The following is an 18165-nucleotide window of genomic DNA, read 5'->3' as shown; positions in this document are numbered from 1 at the left end:
CAAGTGAGACTGTCAAGGTTCTCTCTAACTGAATGCTAACGAGACTGAATGTGGGTGTTTGGACTGCCTGGATCTGAGGATATCCCAACTTTAACCTTGGATGGGGTTGTATTTCCCCATTCAAGAATGGTGTGCAATTTGAGGGTCTTGTTGGACTTACACCTCCTGCTCAATGAGCAGTTGTAACTTTGGCCAGGAAGGCTTTTGTCTACTTCAAAAATTTTACTAAAAACTGCAGGCACCACTTCCAAAAATCACTTTCAAAAACACATTCAAAAATATTGGTAAGAAAACTATAGAACCTTGCCCAAGCAATTGTCAGAAATCAAGACCGTCATATATATTAGCAGCTTCATGGACATATTAGGCTGTTTGAGGGATTTTTTTTTAAATGCAGTAAACAAATGTTGGACTGACATTTATTATATCTTCTTTCCCAAGAGATACTGTTTTGAACCACTTCCTTTGAGTGTTTTCTTTTGGTTTTCCTTTTCCTTGCACTTGCACCTTCCTGTTCTCATATCTGCACTTTGTGGCACTCTGTCAGCCCATCAAGATAGACCAGACTAGAAACAACAGCATATAAGTCAGAGCTACTTTTGGATCAGCTATAGTAGCAGGATCAAGTTATTTTCTTGCTCTGGGATCAAGCTCCACTAATCTGACTCTTGATTTGCAAGCAGCTCTTCCTGCTGTTCTTCAAGGTCATTCCATATTCCCTCTACATACGGGGCCTTTGAGGGGTATCTCTCCTTAGTTTTGCTCAATAAACTCAACTGAATATGATCACAGATGATCCTGTCTTGGCTAAAGAAACTGAAAAAGACTCACTACCACTGCTGAGTGTGTTGCCCCAGCCAGAGACTAAACATTCTACTCCAGTGAATGGTCAGCTGTTTGGTAGACAGATTGCTGAAACACGGGAATTGAGACTGGCTAGTTTGGATAGTTTGATGAGCATGATGTCATTGTCCAAAGTTCAGGGGTTGTATTTGGGATGATGAATGATTTTGACTGAATCAATGTATTGCTCGGAACCATCATCTTTGGTCAAGCTGTGTTCACCAAGTCTCACTTGGATTCGGCTGAATAAAAAGAAACAGAGATTTTGATCACGCATAGTTTATAATGTGCTATCAGACAAAAGCCAGGCCCATTAATTCTGCAGCTCATAAGAGCATCTATTGCCCAGAGGGGATGTATCCTGAAAAAAATGGGCACAGTTGCATGATGATTTCCAGTACTCAGTAGGCAGTGAAAACTCCTACACTCATGTGTGCACCTTCATATCGAAGCATGTGTGCATACTCTATTAAATTTACTAATTTCCACTCTTCTAGGATGAGATGTAGTGGGGTGCATGTTTGTGCTATGTAATGCTTCTGATCCAAAGGCAAAGCCTGCTTTGGAGTATGGGAAGGTATGCATATCTCCATTTCCTTAGAGATACTGATTTTTCTGCCCCAAGATTTACAATTAGGTGATCTGCAACCTTAGGAAAAGGTGGATCTGATTTCAAGAGTTCTAGACAGATGCTATTATGAGCCCCTTATACATTCTGTACCATATTTTTGCCTTTATGATCAAAGTACTGCACAGCCCTCAATCAAAGTTCCTTTGAATAGCTTCCCTTCTTTATGGAACCATTTGATAATGATTTGTGTTTCAAGTTATGGATAATCTTTAAGAATATTTGCACTGTTGGGTTTAGTTTTAAAGAGCCTAGGGTTTGTCTCTCACCATTGCCTCAAAGAAGAGCTTGCCTGTACTCAGCTATTCCTCTGCACAACACTTTTTTCACTTGGTGTTATTATTGGGAATAAATTATGCTAGCCCACACACTGTGCAGAATAATTAGCAGCTTCAGCTGAAACACCACCTTTCCTTGACTATTTCATCCACAAAGACACCTGGTTCAAAATTAATGATATTTGTCTAATATAATACTGTAATCCAGTGTTTCTGAACTTTGACAGCTTTTCAATATATGGACCACTAGAAATCCCTGGGAAAAAATCTATAATTTAATCATGGTGGTTTAGGAGTCTCACCTTTACAAATTCAGCCCTGAATTGTTAGAAAAAGTTCTCAGGCTAACTAGTTTGCTGTTTAAATTCTACTTGAAAATCTACAAAGGTCTCTTATCAATCTGAAGATAAGACTTCTCAGCTCTTATTCTGAGGAAATGATTGACTTACCAGTTGCTCCCAAGAATGCTAGCAGCCAAATGAACTTCATGTTGCCTTCCTCTATCAATGGGGAAGACCAGAGGAGTTGCTACACATATTTATGTTGTGGAACCAGTATTATCTTTGCTCCAAAGACTCAACTGAAAGGAAAAATACGCAATGGAAAATACAAACTTTGTTACTTGGAACTCAACTAATAACAGGCGGAGCAGAAAGAGGGAATTCACATGAGTTTTCCCCTTACCCAATCAAACCCTTTAATCCTGCTATTCTTAGATCAATACTGTGGAATCTAAATTTATCATTCTAAATGTTAAAGATTCTATTCTTGACTTCCTTGCAGGTAAATAAATATTATTTCTATGAAGTGGGAAAAAATTGTGGCGATGTTATCATTATCATTTCAAAGGTTCCTGGGTCATGTTGGATGACACTGCATAAACCATGGAGATCAGAATGTGGGCGAAAAAACATGGTCATAAAATTTCTGCTAAAAACAGAGACTGGAAATGTGTCTATCAGTAGAGACCACAAAACTGATACTAGCCTAACAGCTGATTTTGGTCATATCTCTGCTTAAATGAGTTTTCATTTTACAACTGAAAAATTCAACTATACTGGAACATTTGTGTTTAATTCAGTGTGGAATTAGTTTTCCTGTCTATTACATCTAATACAAAAGAGAAAAAGTAAATCTCAGATTTAAGGTTTGTCCTTTTAATTCTCCTGATTACTAGAAATGGTATCACCAGAGAACTTTTCAGTAAGGAAATAACAATCTGTTCAAAATCCATTCTGAAAATAAATAACGAAGAGCAGCTTTGCACTGAAGAGATTGCTGAATGCAGAATGTACTCTGCAATGTCTGAAAACTGAGACGCCATACTGTTAAGACACATGTGATTGTACAAAAAATGAAAAGGAAGAATTGAAAAAAACCCACTATTATTGCTAATAATATCTGTCATAATCTGCCATTAATATTGTTACTAAGTCAGTTCCATAACTGGTGTTGCAAGTCCCCACCTTCACTTCCTGCTTGGTTGGAGAGGCTCAGAAGCCCTTCCTCCCGCCAAAGCGGTGCTCTAGGCAGCTTCTTCTGTGCCAGGATTCAGCTGTCAAGCTGTGACTTTTCTTGCGGTAGGAGAAATGCAGTGGGAAGTACTTGGGGTGCAGTTATGGGCAGGTAGGGATTCTTTTTCTCAAGTGGATAAATGGCTTTAGCTATTCCCAAAATTAAAAAAAAACCCACAGAAAAATGATGTTAGGAAAAAAGAGAAAGAAGAGAAGCATTGCAGCAGAAAAAAGCCGACGAAACAAACTGATCAAGAAGTGAGAATTAGGAGGTTTGTCTAAATGAGTTGAGAAGTCTTTGCTAGAATAGAAGTGATCCAGCTTTTGATGTCTGATTATTGTCCTCTGTCTTAAATACGATTAATATAGAATTATAAATTATACTTGATATATTATACCTGAATTTATTAGTATAATGATTTCACTACTGTTTGCCTTTCAGCATATTGCTTTGAGTTTATTTCTGCCTTTATGTTGTTTTCAGCTGTGTTGAGCATTCTCTTTATTATGGAAAGGTGGAAATAAAAAGTGCATTTAATTTGGCAAAGGGAAAACAAAATGCTATTGAAAAGACATAAAGCTCATAGCTTTCCCACACCCCTGTCCCTCATTATGCAATTTCTAAGCCTTTGTCTGGTGATATGTGAGCAGGATTTTATAGGAAACATTAGTGACACAAGGAGAGTAAATCTTATTCTGAAGAAGAAAGAAACATTTACAGAAAACAGCACTTTTAGGTTTCAAGTGTGACAGTGTGTATTAAGCATCTCCCCCGGGACGGATCTTGCCCTCCCTTGCAGTCTTCATAGGTCTTTGCCACGGAGTCACTGTGACCCAGAAGGAACGCTTCAAAATCATCCAAGCAGGGACCCAGATGGACATCATCACTTGTGAACACGATGACAACAGCTATTTAGTCATCCATTGGTATCGGCAGGAGCTTAATAGTGGACAGACAGAACTAAAACTGATCGGTTATTCCGTACAAGGAAACAGTCCACAAATGGAAATTGGGAACTTCAACATAGACAGACCAGATGTGACCCATTCTTCTCTCAGGATTCCTCCAGATGAGGCTGCAAAGCCAGCAGTATATTTCTGTGCTGTTTCTCAGGCACAGTGAGAGCTCCAGGTTTCACAGCTGCACATGAACTTTGCAGCGCTGCAATGAGCCTCAGTCCATGCCACAAAGACATATAAGCCAGACCGCTTCGGTTATACAGCATCCGAATCACAGGAACATAGAACAGTAAAACTTTCTGGATCACTGTAATATTTAAGGGGGCGGGGGGGGGAGAGAAAATGTGGCAAAACCTGTTTGTGTTTCACCCTTATAAATGACTAAGCAACCTGATAGAATTTTGACTGTTATGAATGAGAAGTTACAAACAAATGGTAAAATATTATTTGCAACTAGGATAGAATAGCAAGGAATTTAAAGCACTCTGTTCCTATTTGATATCCTCCACTCTGGTGTTTGACTACAAATTATCTGCTTCCAGGAAAAAAACTTATTGATCAGAACTACGTAGCTCTTTGCACAATGTCTCTGAAGTAGGATAATTTGAGCCTGTCCAACTATGCCACTAGTGAGAATTTTGGGTTGATTTGTTTTATGATCTATCAGTTTGTTTTCTTGGTGTAGAGTGAAGCCAGCATGAGTACAGGACAGGAAAGGCTTAAACATTAAATGCAGATATGCTCCAAAACACTAAAGCTACCTAGAACTGTAATATAATTTAATACTGAAATACAGGCTATTCTTGCTTAACAGTGGTAATCGGGACTGGAATTTCTCTCAGTAAGCTATGAGGTTGTAAATATCACATCACATGACCATGCTGCTTTTTGAGGGCAGTTCTGGCAGTTCTTGGTTACCATAATTAAGCAAGGACCACATAGATTGTTGAGTGACTGCAACTTTTGATTTTCTGTTGGCTTCCCAATTGGGGAGACCTAAAAGAGATCTTGAGATTATCTGAGAGGATGGATAGGATCATTTTAACAAGGCAGCATCTAATATTACCTCTCATTGCATAGATATGGGCCATAGCCAGCCCTTTGAAGCAGACCGGCAATCATTATTATGATTAGATGCTATATATTGGACTTTTATAAGCGTGCCTTCCAAAAACATATACAGCTTTCTAATGGAGACAGTTAATACATTAATCTGTGAATCACCAAGTCTCTTGTATTTAATGAAGAAATCTCATGTGGTGTTTATAGGCAAAAAATTCATAGTGTTCACATCAAAAGCCATTCTTCTGGCAATTGAAGTTAAGTGACTCTTTGATGGAATTCTTGTGTCATAACCTGATTCTTTTTCTCCTAATTATCACTTATTTATTTATTATTTATTGGCCACCCATCTTACCATAGGGTAACTCTGCGTGGCATACAGTCATAAAAATATATATCTAACAACAACAACAACAACAACAACAATAATAATAAAGTTGGAAGTCTAACAAAACCTAAAGACACATGGGGAGGGCAGGGCCAGAGTAGGGGGAGGTTGGACCAGTTGTTACTCGATCTCCATTGTGTTGTTCCCCCACTAGGCCCCCAGGTCAGCTGGCAGAGCCGTGTCTTTAAGCCCTTGTGAAAGGATTGGAGGGTTGGGGTCAACCTTACATGGGGAGGGAAAGATCTTCCAGGAGCAACAGCAGGAGCAACAGCAGAGAAGGCCTTCCTCCTGGACCCCACCTGCCAGAATACTCACACTGATGGGACCCACAGTATTACCTCCTCTGCTGTCACAGGTGGCATGAACCAATCCCAGTGGAGTGAGATGATCCATTAAGTAACCTGGATCCATGCCATGAAGGTTTTTAAAGGTGATCACCAACATCTTGAATTGCATCCCAAAGCAGACTGGTAACCAAAGCAGCTCACAATGGGGCCATTCTAGGGGCCATCAAAACTGCTTGCACTGCCACACTCTGCACCAGCTATAGCTTCTGAATGCTCTTCAAGAGTAGCCCCATGTAGAGCGCATTACAATAATCCAACCTTCAGATGACCAGGGAATGAATGACTGAGTGCAGGGAATTCTGATCCAGGAAAGGTTGCAACTGGCATACAAAATAAAGTTGTGCAAAACCCTCCTAGCTGTGACTGCCACCTGCTCCTCAAGCAGGAGTGATGGGTTCAGGAGAACCCCAAGTTGCAGATCAGATCTTTCTGGGGCAATGCCATCCCATCCAGAGTCAAAGATGAGAAGTCCCTGATCCCGGAGCCCTGTGTACCCAAAGCCACTTGGTCTTGCCAGGGTTCAGTCAAAGCCTGTTGACTCCCATCCAGGCCCCCACAGTCTCCAGGCACTGTGAGAGGGCGGCCACAGCATCACTTGTATCATCAAGAGTGGAGATATAGAGTTGAGTGTCATCAGCATACTGTATATATTGGTGACAAATGATCTTGCCCAGTGGTTTCATATAGATGTTGAAAAGGAGTGGAGAGAGTACCAAGCCCTGTGGCACATCACAGAATAGTGAGCGAGGGCTGGACTTCTCATTCCCTATCAATACCAGTTGAGACTGGCCCTGGAGAAAAGAGCTGAACCAGCACAGAACTGTGCTGCACAGCCCCAGCCCCAGTCCCCACAGCCGACCCAAAATAATACCATGGTTGATAGTGTTGAAAGCCACTAAGAGATCAAGGAGAGCAAGCAGTACCTCCACCTCGCTCTCACCAGACATCATCAATAAGCACAACCAATTTCCATTCTATAACTGGGCCTGAATCCTGACTGAAAGGGGTCTAGATAATCTGTTTCACCCAGGACCCTCAGCAGCTGCTAGGCCACCACATTTTCCACAACTTTCCCTAAGAACAGGAGGTTGGAAACTGGATGAAAATTGTCCAGTCAGGTGGGATCCAATGATAGTTTTTTAAGGAGGTGAACCTCATTAAAAGCATCTGGAAATGTCCCCTCCTCCAGTGACATATTAATCACTGCCTGGACCCACCTGCTAGTCACCATCCTGGAACTTTTCACCATCCAGGAGGAACAAGTATCTAACTGACAGGCAATTGCACTGACAGCATCAAGGGCCCTGTCCACTTCATTGGGGCCAACAGGATCAAACCATACCCAGATAATAGGGCAAGATCTCTCTCTGGGCATCTCATAAGGACCATCTCCATGCATGGGATCCAACTGGGAATGGATCTGAGCGACTTTGTCCATCAGGTGCTGTCCAAACTCCTTTGTAAAATGTAATCATACCTCTGAGGGACTAGTTCTTAGAACTGTCTCCAATCTAAGTTGCTACAAAAGAAATTTACTGGTGTGAAATAAAGCGTAGGTGTATAACAAAGTAGGCCTTCTATATGACTGCTCTCAAACTATGGAATGTGGCTGATCCCAGCAATTTGCCTAAGCCCTTCACTTCCTGGTATTCAGCAGCATACTCAAGACTGTTTTGAAGATGTCTTTGATGCATTGATACTTAAAGGTTGCAGATTTGATTATGTTTTATCAAAGGCCTGGAGACTAAAACATAAGAAGAACGGCTGCAGGATTTGGGTTTGGCTAGTCTAAAGAAAAGAAGAAATAGGGGAGACATGACAGCAGTGTTCCAGTATTTGAGGGGCTGCCACAAAGAAGAGGGAGTCAGATTATTCTCCAAAGCACCAGAGGGCAGGACAACAAAGAAATTGATCAAAGAGAGAAGCGACCTGGAATTAAGGAGAAACTTCCTGACAGTGAGGACAATTAACCAGTGGAACAGCTTGCCTCCAGAAATCGTGGGCACTCCATCACTGGAGATTTTTAAGAAGAGACTGGACAGTCACTTGTCTGAGATGGTCTAGGTTCTCCTGCTTGAGCAGAGGGCTGGTCTAGAAGGTCCCTTCCAGCTCCATTCTATTCTATTCTATTCTATTCTATTCTATTCTATTCTATTCTATTCTATTCTATTCTATTCTATTCTATTCTATATTGTGGTTAATATACACCTCCTGAACGCAATTAATTGGAGCATTATCATCACCATCATCACCATCACCGTCACCATCATCATTCATCATTGAACTTTTGTAACTATTAGCAGTTCCATTTAAGAAGTGATTCTTACTAATTCTTCATGGCTTCCCTCATTATTTTGCTATCTTTGAATGTGATAATTGAAAAGGATTAAAATTCATCTTGTTTAAAGACCAAGACCTTACCCCTCCACCAGAGAAAGACACCAATCACCAGGCTTGCCACGCTACAACTTAATTTTTATTTTTGCAGATGTAGTCATTCTTTTCTCAATCTGTGAAATGTCAGCTGGAGATGTCAAAAAGGGAGCTTTCCAGACAGGAAGTGCAGATCAGTTGGAACGGATGGTTTCTTGAATCCAGGAAACGTAGTTGCAAACTTTAGTGTAGACACCAGGGAAGCCTTTCAGAGCACATCCTCTGCCCCAAGAGACAATTCCTTGGAGTTCCCCATTGCAGACAACTGGACCACCAGAGTCACACTGAAAAAGAAATGATGAACATGTATTTAGCAAGCGGGATAGTGAGTGAGTGAAGATAACTTGCATTATCTATAATTTGCATGCTCTGGTGGGTGGAGGGACAGAACAGTTTGCACAAAGCAAAAGATCTTCCAAGTGAAATTGGTTTAATACTGCTTGATATTAGGTGTCACCATTGCTACCAGGATGGGATGAAAATTTCAGAAATACTACTCCTTAGCTTTCTAAAAGAGAAGGCAGATACAGCGTGCGGTTCATAACATAATAAGAACTGGAGGTCAAGTGATTGATGTTGTTTGTTTATTCATTAGAAGCAGGGAAAGACCAGAGAGGTTGCAGAAACAACTTGTGAATATAGGGATCTCTCCCCAACTACCCACTTCTCTATTATATCCTCAGGCTTAAACACCAGCCAGCTATGAATTTAACTTATACAATAGGAGATTTTTGAGCACCGTCTGAAATATATGCTAATAGTGGAGGAAAGATTTACCTGACAAGAGTCTTTTCCACCTTCTAGGTATCCTGCACAAAACATATTGTTGGTGATTTTCCCTTTATAAGACCCAATGCACTCACTCTGTGAAAGTACAGGGACATCCAGGCACTGTAGGAGGTCTGGATAGTGTACTGTGGGAAAGATCAGAGAGGCTGTGTTCATTTTCATAAGTAAATATTAGACATACACTAGATATTGTCTACAGAGCAATAATAGAAAAGAAGAACCTCTTACAAACCTCTATAATAATATAGTTGCCCAAAGGATGCCAATGACCCTTTCCTTCAGTGGAAAAATGGTCCAGTTGACCAAAACCTGGACTTAAGGCAAATTCTGATTGGAGTACAGGTAGTCCTCAACTTATGACCACAACTGAGGCAAAGGGTTCTGTTGCTAAGCAAGACAGTTGTTAAGTAAATTTTGCCTCATTTTATATCTTGCAACACTTGCTAAGTGAATCATTGCTATTGTTAATATCAGTTGTTAAATGAATCTGGCTTCCCCATTGACTTAGCTTGTCAGAAGTTTGCAAAAGGTGTTCTCATGACCCCAGGACACTGTAACTATCATAAAAACATGCAGGTTGCCAAGCATCCGAATGTTGAATACACGAACACAAGGATGCTGCTATGGTTGAAAGTGTTATTTCAGTGTTATAACTTTGAACCAAAACTAAATGTATGGTTATAAGGTGAGGACTACCTGTATATTGTTTCACATGACGTTGTGACATTTATAATGGACTTTGGAGGGAAATGAATGCCAGAAATAAATTTGTATTAGCTATTTGCCCTCTGTAATTGTTAGCTTTGCTCAATAAACCCAACTGCACATAATCACATCTTGACCCTATCTTGATCAATGAACATGAAAGAGACTCACTGCCACTGCTGAGGGTGTTGCCCCAGCCAGAGACTAAACATACTGCTCCGGTGGATGGACAGCTGCTTGGTAGACGGATTGCTGAAACACGGGAATTGAGAGTGGCTGGTTTGGATAGTTTGATGAGCATGATGTCATTGTCCAAAGTTCGGGGGTTGTATTTGGGATGGAGAATGATTTTGACTGCATCAATGTACTGCTCGGAGCCATCATCTTTGGTCAAACTGTGTTCCCCAAGTCTCACTTGGATGCGGCTGAAGCAAAACAAGACACAGAGAGTTTGGTCATATCAATTTTCATCCAACCCCCCTTTAACTTGCAGTAAGCCAAAAGCCAGGCCCACTAATATTGATGCTCACAAGAGCATCCAGTTGTCCAGAGTGGTGGAATCCTGAAAAAGATGGAAGCAATTGCATGTTGGCTTCCGCTACTGAGTAGGCAATGAACACTTCTACAAATATGTGTGTATGTACAAATAGAAGCATGTTTGTGTATCATTTATTAGATTTACTAATACAAGTAAATATTTTAGTGCAACGGTGATGTCCCAAATATAATAAGAACACATTATTACTTACGACCTAGAGCAGTGAGCAGCTGAAACAATCCATTGGTTGTTTAGGATGGAGCCACCACAGATATGTTGCCCGACATTCAGGGAGACCTGATAGGGAACAGAATGCTTTTGGCAGGTGTAGCCACCCACAATCTTATCATCATTTTCATCTTCGATGGGGAAGGCAACTGGATAGTGAAAATATTTAGAGAAAATTTCATCGTGGGTGAAAGAGGAACCAAATGTTTTCCAATTTTAGCAGAAAGGATTCACAAAATATTTGTTATACTTAGAAGGGTCCATATGATGGGATCTTCAATCCATTCAGGCAAGCCATGGATGGCCAATCAACTAGTAGGAAATCATATGAGGAGGGAGGGAGGGTGGAAGGCAGGAAGAAGAGAAGGATGTAGGAAATAATAGAAAAGGAAATCTATCTAAATGTAGATACAATTACATTCACTACACCTCTCTTAACTACTAAACCATCCTAATGTCCACCATATTTGTGCAACAGTTTGCCATTATGTTTTTTTTCTTCTAACTTCTCATTTTGAGATTTCATAAACTCTGTTCAACCACAAACGTCGTCCATTTCTACCCGATCACTCCTTCTTCCTATATTTGATTATTCTTTCTCTATGTCCCAACGAAAAGAGAATACTAGTTTTGTACGGGTCATTCTCTTTTTATTTTATTATAGGTACCCCTGAATTTTGCCATTCTTCATTCATCTGTGAGGTGCCTCCTAATATACAGTTTCAATGCCTCACACACTTACACATTTTCACTTCTTTTAAGAAACAGCTGCCTTGTACATTCTATAGCACCTTTTTGCCTTCACATTCAAAGTACTGCACATCCCTCAGTCAAAGATCCTTTGAATAGCTCTCCTCCTCTATGGAACCATTTATCTCCTGCAACAGCATGGAATTGATATACGTTTCTGAGTTTCAAGTTATGGATAATCTTTAAGAATACTTGAGTGGTTGGGTTTAGTTTTAAAGAGCCTAGGGTTTGTCTCTCACCATTGCCTCAAAGAAGAGCTTGCCTGTTCTCAGCTATTTTTGTGTACAATACATTTTTCACTTGGTGTTATTATTGGGAATAAATTATGCTAGCCCACACACTGTGTAGATTAATTTAGCAGTTTCTGCTGAAACACCAACTTTCCTTGGCTATTTCATTCACAAAGACACCTGGTTCAAAATTAATGATATTTGTCTAATATAATATTGTAATCCAGTGTTTCTGAACTTTGACAGCTTTTCAATATATGGACCACTAGAAATTCCAGGAAAAAATTCTATAATTTAATCTTGGTGGTGTAGGAGTCCACCTTTACAAATTCAGCCCTGAATTGTTAAAAAAAGTTCTCAAGCTAACTAGTTTGCTGTTTAAATTCTACTTGAAAATCTACAAAGGTCTCTTATCAATCTGAAGATAAGACTTCTCAGCTCTTATTCTGAGGAAATGATTGACTTACCAGTTGCTCCCAAGAATGCTAGCAGCCAAATGAACTTCATATTGCCTTCGTCTATCAATGGGGAAGACCAGAGGAGTTGCTACACATATTTATGTTGTGGAACCAGTATTATCTTTGCTCCAAAGACTCAACCGAAAGGAAAAATACGCAATGGAAAATACAAACTTTGTTACTTGGAACTCAACTAATAACAGATGGAGCAGAAAGAGGGAATTCACATGAGTTTTCCCCTTACCCAATCGAACCCTTTAATCCTGCTATTCTTAGATCAATACTGTGGAATCTAAATTTATCGTTCTAAATGTTAAAGATTCTATTCTTGACTTCCTTGCAGATATACTGGGATCAGATAGCAAAAAGCCAATTAACCCGAGACAAAAACTCAGCTCAATTTAATTTAAATAAAAATGGAGTGAGTTATGTGAATATGGTTACTTTAAATTCCATCTGACTTGCAAAAAATAAAAAATCTACCCTCCAAGTATATTCTTATGAATAGATGCTATTAGGCTTCAGGGCATAAAAAGAACCCCAATACTTAAAATTATTCAGTTTGAGAAATTGGAATTCATTTTATTTGCCTTAAGGTTTCCTTTATTTATACATACATATAGTTTATAGGCTGCATAGTCCTAGTGACTCTGAGTGGTTTACAATTAGAAGTAAGAAAATAATAAAAAAATCACAAACAGCCTGAAGGTGGATTTATAACTTAAAGAAAAAGAAATCCTCCAAAAGACAGGCTCACCCATCATCCCGCCCTGAAGCCCAGGAAAACCATCAGATCTTACCAGTTTTCTGAATATCATCAAGGTAAAAAGCGTGAAGACCTCTGGGGGGATTGACATTTCAGAGCTTCCTGAATGCTCTTGTCGGATGGTGCTGCTTAAATGATGGCACCCAAAATGTGGTCGAAACAGTATACTGAAAATGCTCATAAAATTTCAGTTAATACAGAAAGTGGAAAAGTTTCTGCCAGCCACCAAACTGAGATTAACCTAATTGTGATTATGGTCCTATCTCTAGATATTTTACAGATGAAAGATGCAATGATGTTTGAACATTTGTGTTTAATTCAGTGTGGAATCAGCTCCTCTGTCTATTATATTTAACATAAAAGAGGAAAAGGGAATCTTCTCAAATGTAAAGTTTGTCCTTTTGATTCTCAGGATTGTGAGAAATGGTTAATACTGTCATAGAAGAACATTTCAATAAGAAAACAGCCATTCTTTTTTTTAAAGTATTTTATTAATTTTCTATTATTACAATTCGTTAGTGCTTAATATATAACGTGTTGTCTGGGTTGATTTGTTTTGCTTAGTAATACAGGTTAAGTTCTTACTCTCTATCCCGTTTTTCCAGCCATTGATAAAATGAGTTCCATCTTTGAAAATATTCTGTGTCTTCTTTTTCTTTGATGATGATGACAATAATAATAATAATAATAATAATAATAATAATAATAATAATAATAATAATAATAATAATAATAATAANAAGAAGAAGAAGAAGAAGAAGAAGAAGAAGAAGAAGAAGAAGAAGAAGAAGAAGAAGAAGAAGAAGAAGAAGAAGAAGAAGATAATGCTCCAATTAATTGAGTCCAGGATATGTGTATTAACCTCAAAATAAAGATAAAACAATAATCACCCAATCTGAATAAGTTAGGTATATCGCATCAAAGATAACTTTACAACAGTCTTGAGTATCCTCCTCAATACCAGGAAGTGATAGTTGATAGATTGGAGACAATCCTAAGAACTAGCCCTCAGAGGTATGATTAATGATATTTAGGAGAAAAAAGATTCTGATTATGACACAAGAATTCCAGCAAAGAGTCACTTAACTTCAATTGTCAGAAGAAGGGATTTTGAGGTGAACACAAGTATTTTTTCCCTATAAACACCATAACAAATTTTCTTCATTAAATACAAGAGACTTGGTGATTCACAGATTAATATATTAATTGTCTCTGTTTATAATTTTTTGGATGCCAGGCTTATACAAATCCAATATCTAATCTAATCTAATCTAATCTAATCTAATCTAATCTAATCTAATCTAATCTAATCTAATCTAATCTAATCTAATCTAATCTAATCTAATCTTGATTGCCAGTCTGCTTCAAAGAGCTAGCTGTGACCCATATCTACTGTATGCAATGAGAGGTAATATTAGGGCTGCCTTGTCTAAAATGATCCTATCCATCTTCTAATCTAGGGAAGATCTCTTTTAAGGTCTCCCCAAATGGGAAGTCAACAAGAAAACAAAAGTTGTGGTCATTCAACAATCTATGTGATCCTTGCTTAATTACGATAACCACGGACTGTCAGAACTGCCCTCAAAAAGTAGCATGGTCACGTGATGTGATATTTACAACCTCATTGCTTACTGAGAGAAATTCCAGTCCCAATTAACACTGTTAAGCAAGAATGGCCTCTATTTCAGTATTAAATTAGATTATTAGTTTGCATAGTGATTTATAAGAGTGAAACACAATCAGGTTTTGCCAGATTTTCTCTTTTCCCTCCCTTAAATATTACGGTGATCAAGAAAGGTTTTTATTGCTCTATGTTCCTGTGATTCGGATGCTGTATAACTGAGGCAGTCTGGCTTATATGTCTTTGTGGCACGGACCAAGGCTCATTGCAGCGCTGCAAAGTTCATGTGCAGCTGTGAAACCTGGAGCTCTCACTGTGCCTGAGAAACAGCACAGAAATATACTGCTGGCTTTGCAGCCTCATCTGGAGGAATCCTGAGAGAAGAATGGGTCACATCTGGTCTGTCTATGTTGAAGTTCCCATTTTCCATTTCGTTGTGTCCTGAGCCTGCTGAAGCATTCAGCAGGCTCAGAAATGTTGCAAACGGTCCCGGGCAGACCCAAAACTGCCCGGGACCAGACTGGCTGTCGCCAGCCTTGTGCGCATGCGCAAAGTGCGAAAACAGCCAGCTTCCTATTGGCTGACACTGTCCGGGTTCAGGACTCTATAAAAGGCCTGCGTGCCTTTTGGCTGTTGCTTGGTTGTAAGGAGAAGATTAATAAAGAGATTGCTTGTTCATCATGTGTCTTCGTCTAATGCCTGAGAACCGAATACATAAAACATTTGAAGTTCCCATTTTCCTCTGTTTCCTTGTATGGAATAGCCGATGAGTTGTAATTCTGTCTGTCCACTATTAAGCTCCTGCCGATACCAATAGATGAATAAATAGCTGCTGTCATCGTGTTCACAAGCGATGATGTCCATCTGGATCCCTGCTTGGATGGTTTTAAAGCGTTCCTTCTGGGTCACAGTGACCCCGTGGCAAAGACCTATGAAGACTGCAGGGGAGGGCAAGATCCGTCCTGGGAGAGATGCTTAATACACACTGTCACACTTGAAACCTAAAAGTGCTTTTTCCGTAAACATTTCTTTCTCTTTCAGAATAAGATTTACTCTCCTTGTGTCACTAAATTAAATGCATCCCCACAACAACAGCAAGAGGATGGGCCAAGCTTTCTACGGCCTTCCCATTTTTTTTCTCCTGGCTCATTATTTTTAACATACATGTTATTAGAACCCAATCTGGGTTGGTCACACATATGATACATGAAATTATATGAGTGCCTGAAACACAAGAGACACAAGACTGATCTTCTCTTGGCCACATCAGATGAATTAAGGCCACTCACTGTTCCTCAACCCAGCCACTCTCATGGGCTAATTCTACAGATCTATTAGAGGAGGTTCTGAAGGGTGGCACTCTCGGTACCTGGATAGGGTAGACATTTCCACTTTTTATTTCCACCTTTCCATCTAAAGAGAATGCTCAACAACACGTGTGTTAACAGTATGGCAACTCAGTTTTCAGACATGAGATGCATGTCTGCGTTAGGTACATTCAGTGCAGCTGTCTTTTCGGTGCAAAGCTGCTCTTTGTTATTTATTTTCGCAAGGGATTTTGAACAGTCAAAGATTGTTATTTCCTTACTGAAAAGTTCTCTGGTGATACCATTTCCAGCAATCAGGAGAATTAAAAGGAGATTTAGTTTTTCTCTTTTGTATTAGATGTAATAGACAGGAAAACTGATTCCACACTGAATTAAACATAAATGTTCCAGTATAGTTGAATTTTTCAGTTGTAAAATGAAAATTCATTTAAGCAAAATCAGCTGTTAGGTTAGTATCAGTTTTGTGGTCTCTACTGATAGACACATTTCCAGTCTCTGTTTTTAGCAGAAATTTTATGACCATGTTCAATACACTTTTTCACCCACATTCTGATCTCCATCATTTATGCAGTGTCATCCAACATGACCCAGGAACTTTTGAAATGATAATGATAACACACAATTTTTCCACTTCATAGAAATAATATTTATTTACCTGCAAGGATGTCAAGAATAGAATCTTTAACATTTAGTATGATAAATTTAGATTCTGCAGTATTGATCTAAGAATAGCAGGATTAAATGGTTGGATCGGGTAAGGGGGAAACTCATGTGAATTCCCTCTTTCTGCTCCACCTGTTATTAGTTGAGTTCCAAGTAACAAAGTTTGTATTTTCCATTGCGTATTTTTCCTTTCGGCTGAGTCTTTGGAGCAAAGATAATACTGGTTCCACAACATAAATATGTGTAGCAACTCCTCTGGTCTTCCCCATTGATAGACGAAGGCAATATGAAGTTCATTTGGCTGCTAGCATTCTTGGGAGCAACTGGTAAGTCAATCATTTCCTCAGAATAAGAGCTGAGAAGTCTTATCTTCAGATTGATAAGACACCTTTGTAGATTTTCAAGTAGAATTTAAACAGCAAACTAGTTAGCCTGAGAACTTTTTTTAACAATTCAGGGCTGAATTTGTAAAGGTGAGACTCCTAAACCACCAAGATTAAATTATAGATTTTTTTCCTGGGGTTTCTAGTGGTCCCTATATTGAAAAGCTGTCGATGTTCAGAAACACTGGATTACAGTATTATATTAGACAAATATCATTAATTTTGAACCAGGTGTCTTTGTGGATGAAATAGCCAAGGAAAGTTGGTGTTTCAGCTGAAGCTGCTAATTATTCTGCACAGTGTGTGGGCTAGCATATCTTATTCCCAGTAATAACACCAAGTGAAAAAAGTGTTGTGCAGAGGAATAGCTGAGTACAGGCAAGCTCTTCTTTGAGGCAATGGCGAGAGACAAACCCTAGACTCTTTAAAACTAAACCCAACAGCTCAAATATTCTTAAAGATTATCCATAACTTGAAACACAAATCATTATCAAATGGTTCCATAAAGAAGGGAAGCTATTCAAAGGAACTTTGATTGAGGGCTGTGCAGTACTTTGATCATAAAGCTGTCAAAGTTGATTGGTAATAACACCAAGTGAAAAATGTATTGTACACAAAAATAGCTGAGAACAGGCAAGCTCTTCTTTGAGGCAATGGTGAGAGACAAACCCTAGGCTCTTTAAAACTAAACCCAACCACTCAAGTATTCTTAAAGATTATCCATAACTTGAAACTCAGAAACGGATATCAATTCCATGCTGTTGCAGGAGATAAATGGTTCCATAGAGGAGGAGAGCTATTCAAAGGATCTTTGACTGAGGGATGTGCAGTACTTTGAATATGAAGGCAAAAAGGTGCTATAGAATGTACAAGGGGCTTGTGAATGGCAGCTTTCTATAACTCCTGAAAACAGATCCACCTTTTCCTAGGATTTCAGATTACCTAATTGTACAATCGGGGGTGGGGGATCAGTATCTCTAAGGAGTTGGAGATATGCCTTATGCATATACTCCCATACTCTAAAGCAGGCTTTGCCTTTGGATCAAAAGCACTATGTTGTGTTCTTTGTATTCCCCCCCTTAATCCCCTATGCATATCCTGATCACCCATTAAGGGTGATTGCCCTTCACCATTGATCGCCCATTAAGGGTGATTGCCCTTCACCATTGATCGCCCATTAAGGGTGATTGCCCTTCTCCATCTGCATACAGTTTCATGCCCGTTGCTGGTTGGCTAACTAGCAACAGGGTCTT

At 39.3% G+C, this 18165-nt stretch overlaps 2 protein-coding genes across 2 annotated transcripts in view; one reads left to right on the top strand and one right to left on the bottom strand.

Moving 5' to 3' along the window:
* Positions 1-8524: 8524 nt before the first annotated feature.
* On the bottom strand, positions 8525-14968 carry LOC107286924 (cationic trypsin-3). The gene is made up of 6 exons (XM_029284029.1): positions 14853-14968; positions 12161-12211; positions 10697-10870; positions 10119-10372; positions 9231-9367; positions 8525-8737 (listed from the first exon to the last, which is right to left on the bottom strand). The coding sequence occupies exons 1-6, from the start codon at positions 14966-14968 to the stop codon at positions 8588-8590; spliced, it is 882 nt and encodes a 293-aa protein (XP_029139862.1). The 3' UTR covers positions 8525-8587.
* A 1847-nt stretch (positions 14969-16815) lies between these two features.
* LOC107286910 (cationic trypsin-3-like) overlaps positions 16816-18165 on the top strand; it is an 8369-nt gene continuing 7019 nt past the window's right edge. The window contains exon 1 of the mRNA XM_015815352.1: positions 16816-16855. Within this exon, the coding sequence (XP_015670838.1) occupies positions 16816-16855 (40 nt within the window). The remainder of the gene's footprint in view (positions 16856-18165) is intronic.

Source organism: Protobothrops mucrosquamatus, unplaced genomic scaffold (assembly GCF_001527695.2).
Source record: "Protobothrops mucrosquamatus isolate PMUCROS unplaced genomic scaffold, P.Mucros_1.0 scaffold337, whole genome shotgun sequence".
NCBI lineage: Eukaryota > Metazoa > Chordata > Lepidosauria > Squamata > Viperidae > Protobothrops > Protobothrops mucrosquamatus.
The sequence above is the reverse complement of the archived record's forward strand: the minus strand, read 5'-3'. Positions and strand labels throughout refer to the sequence as shown.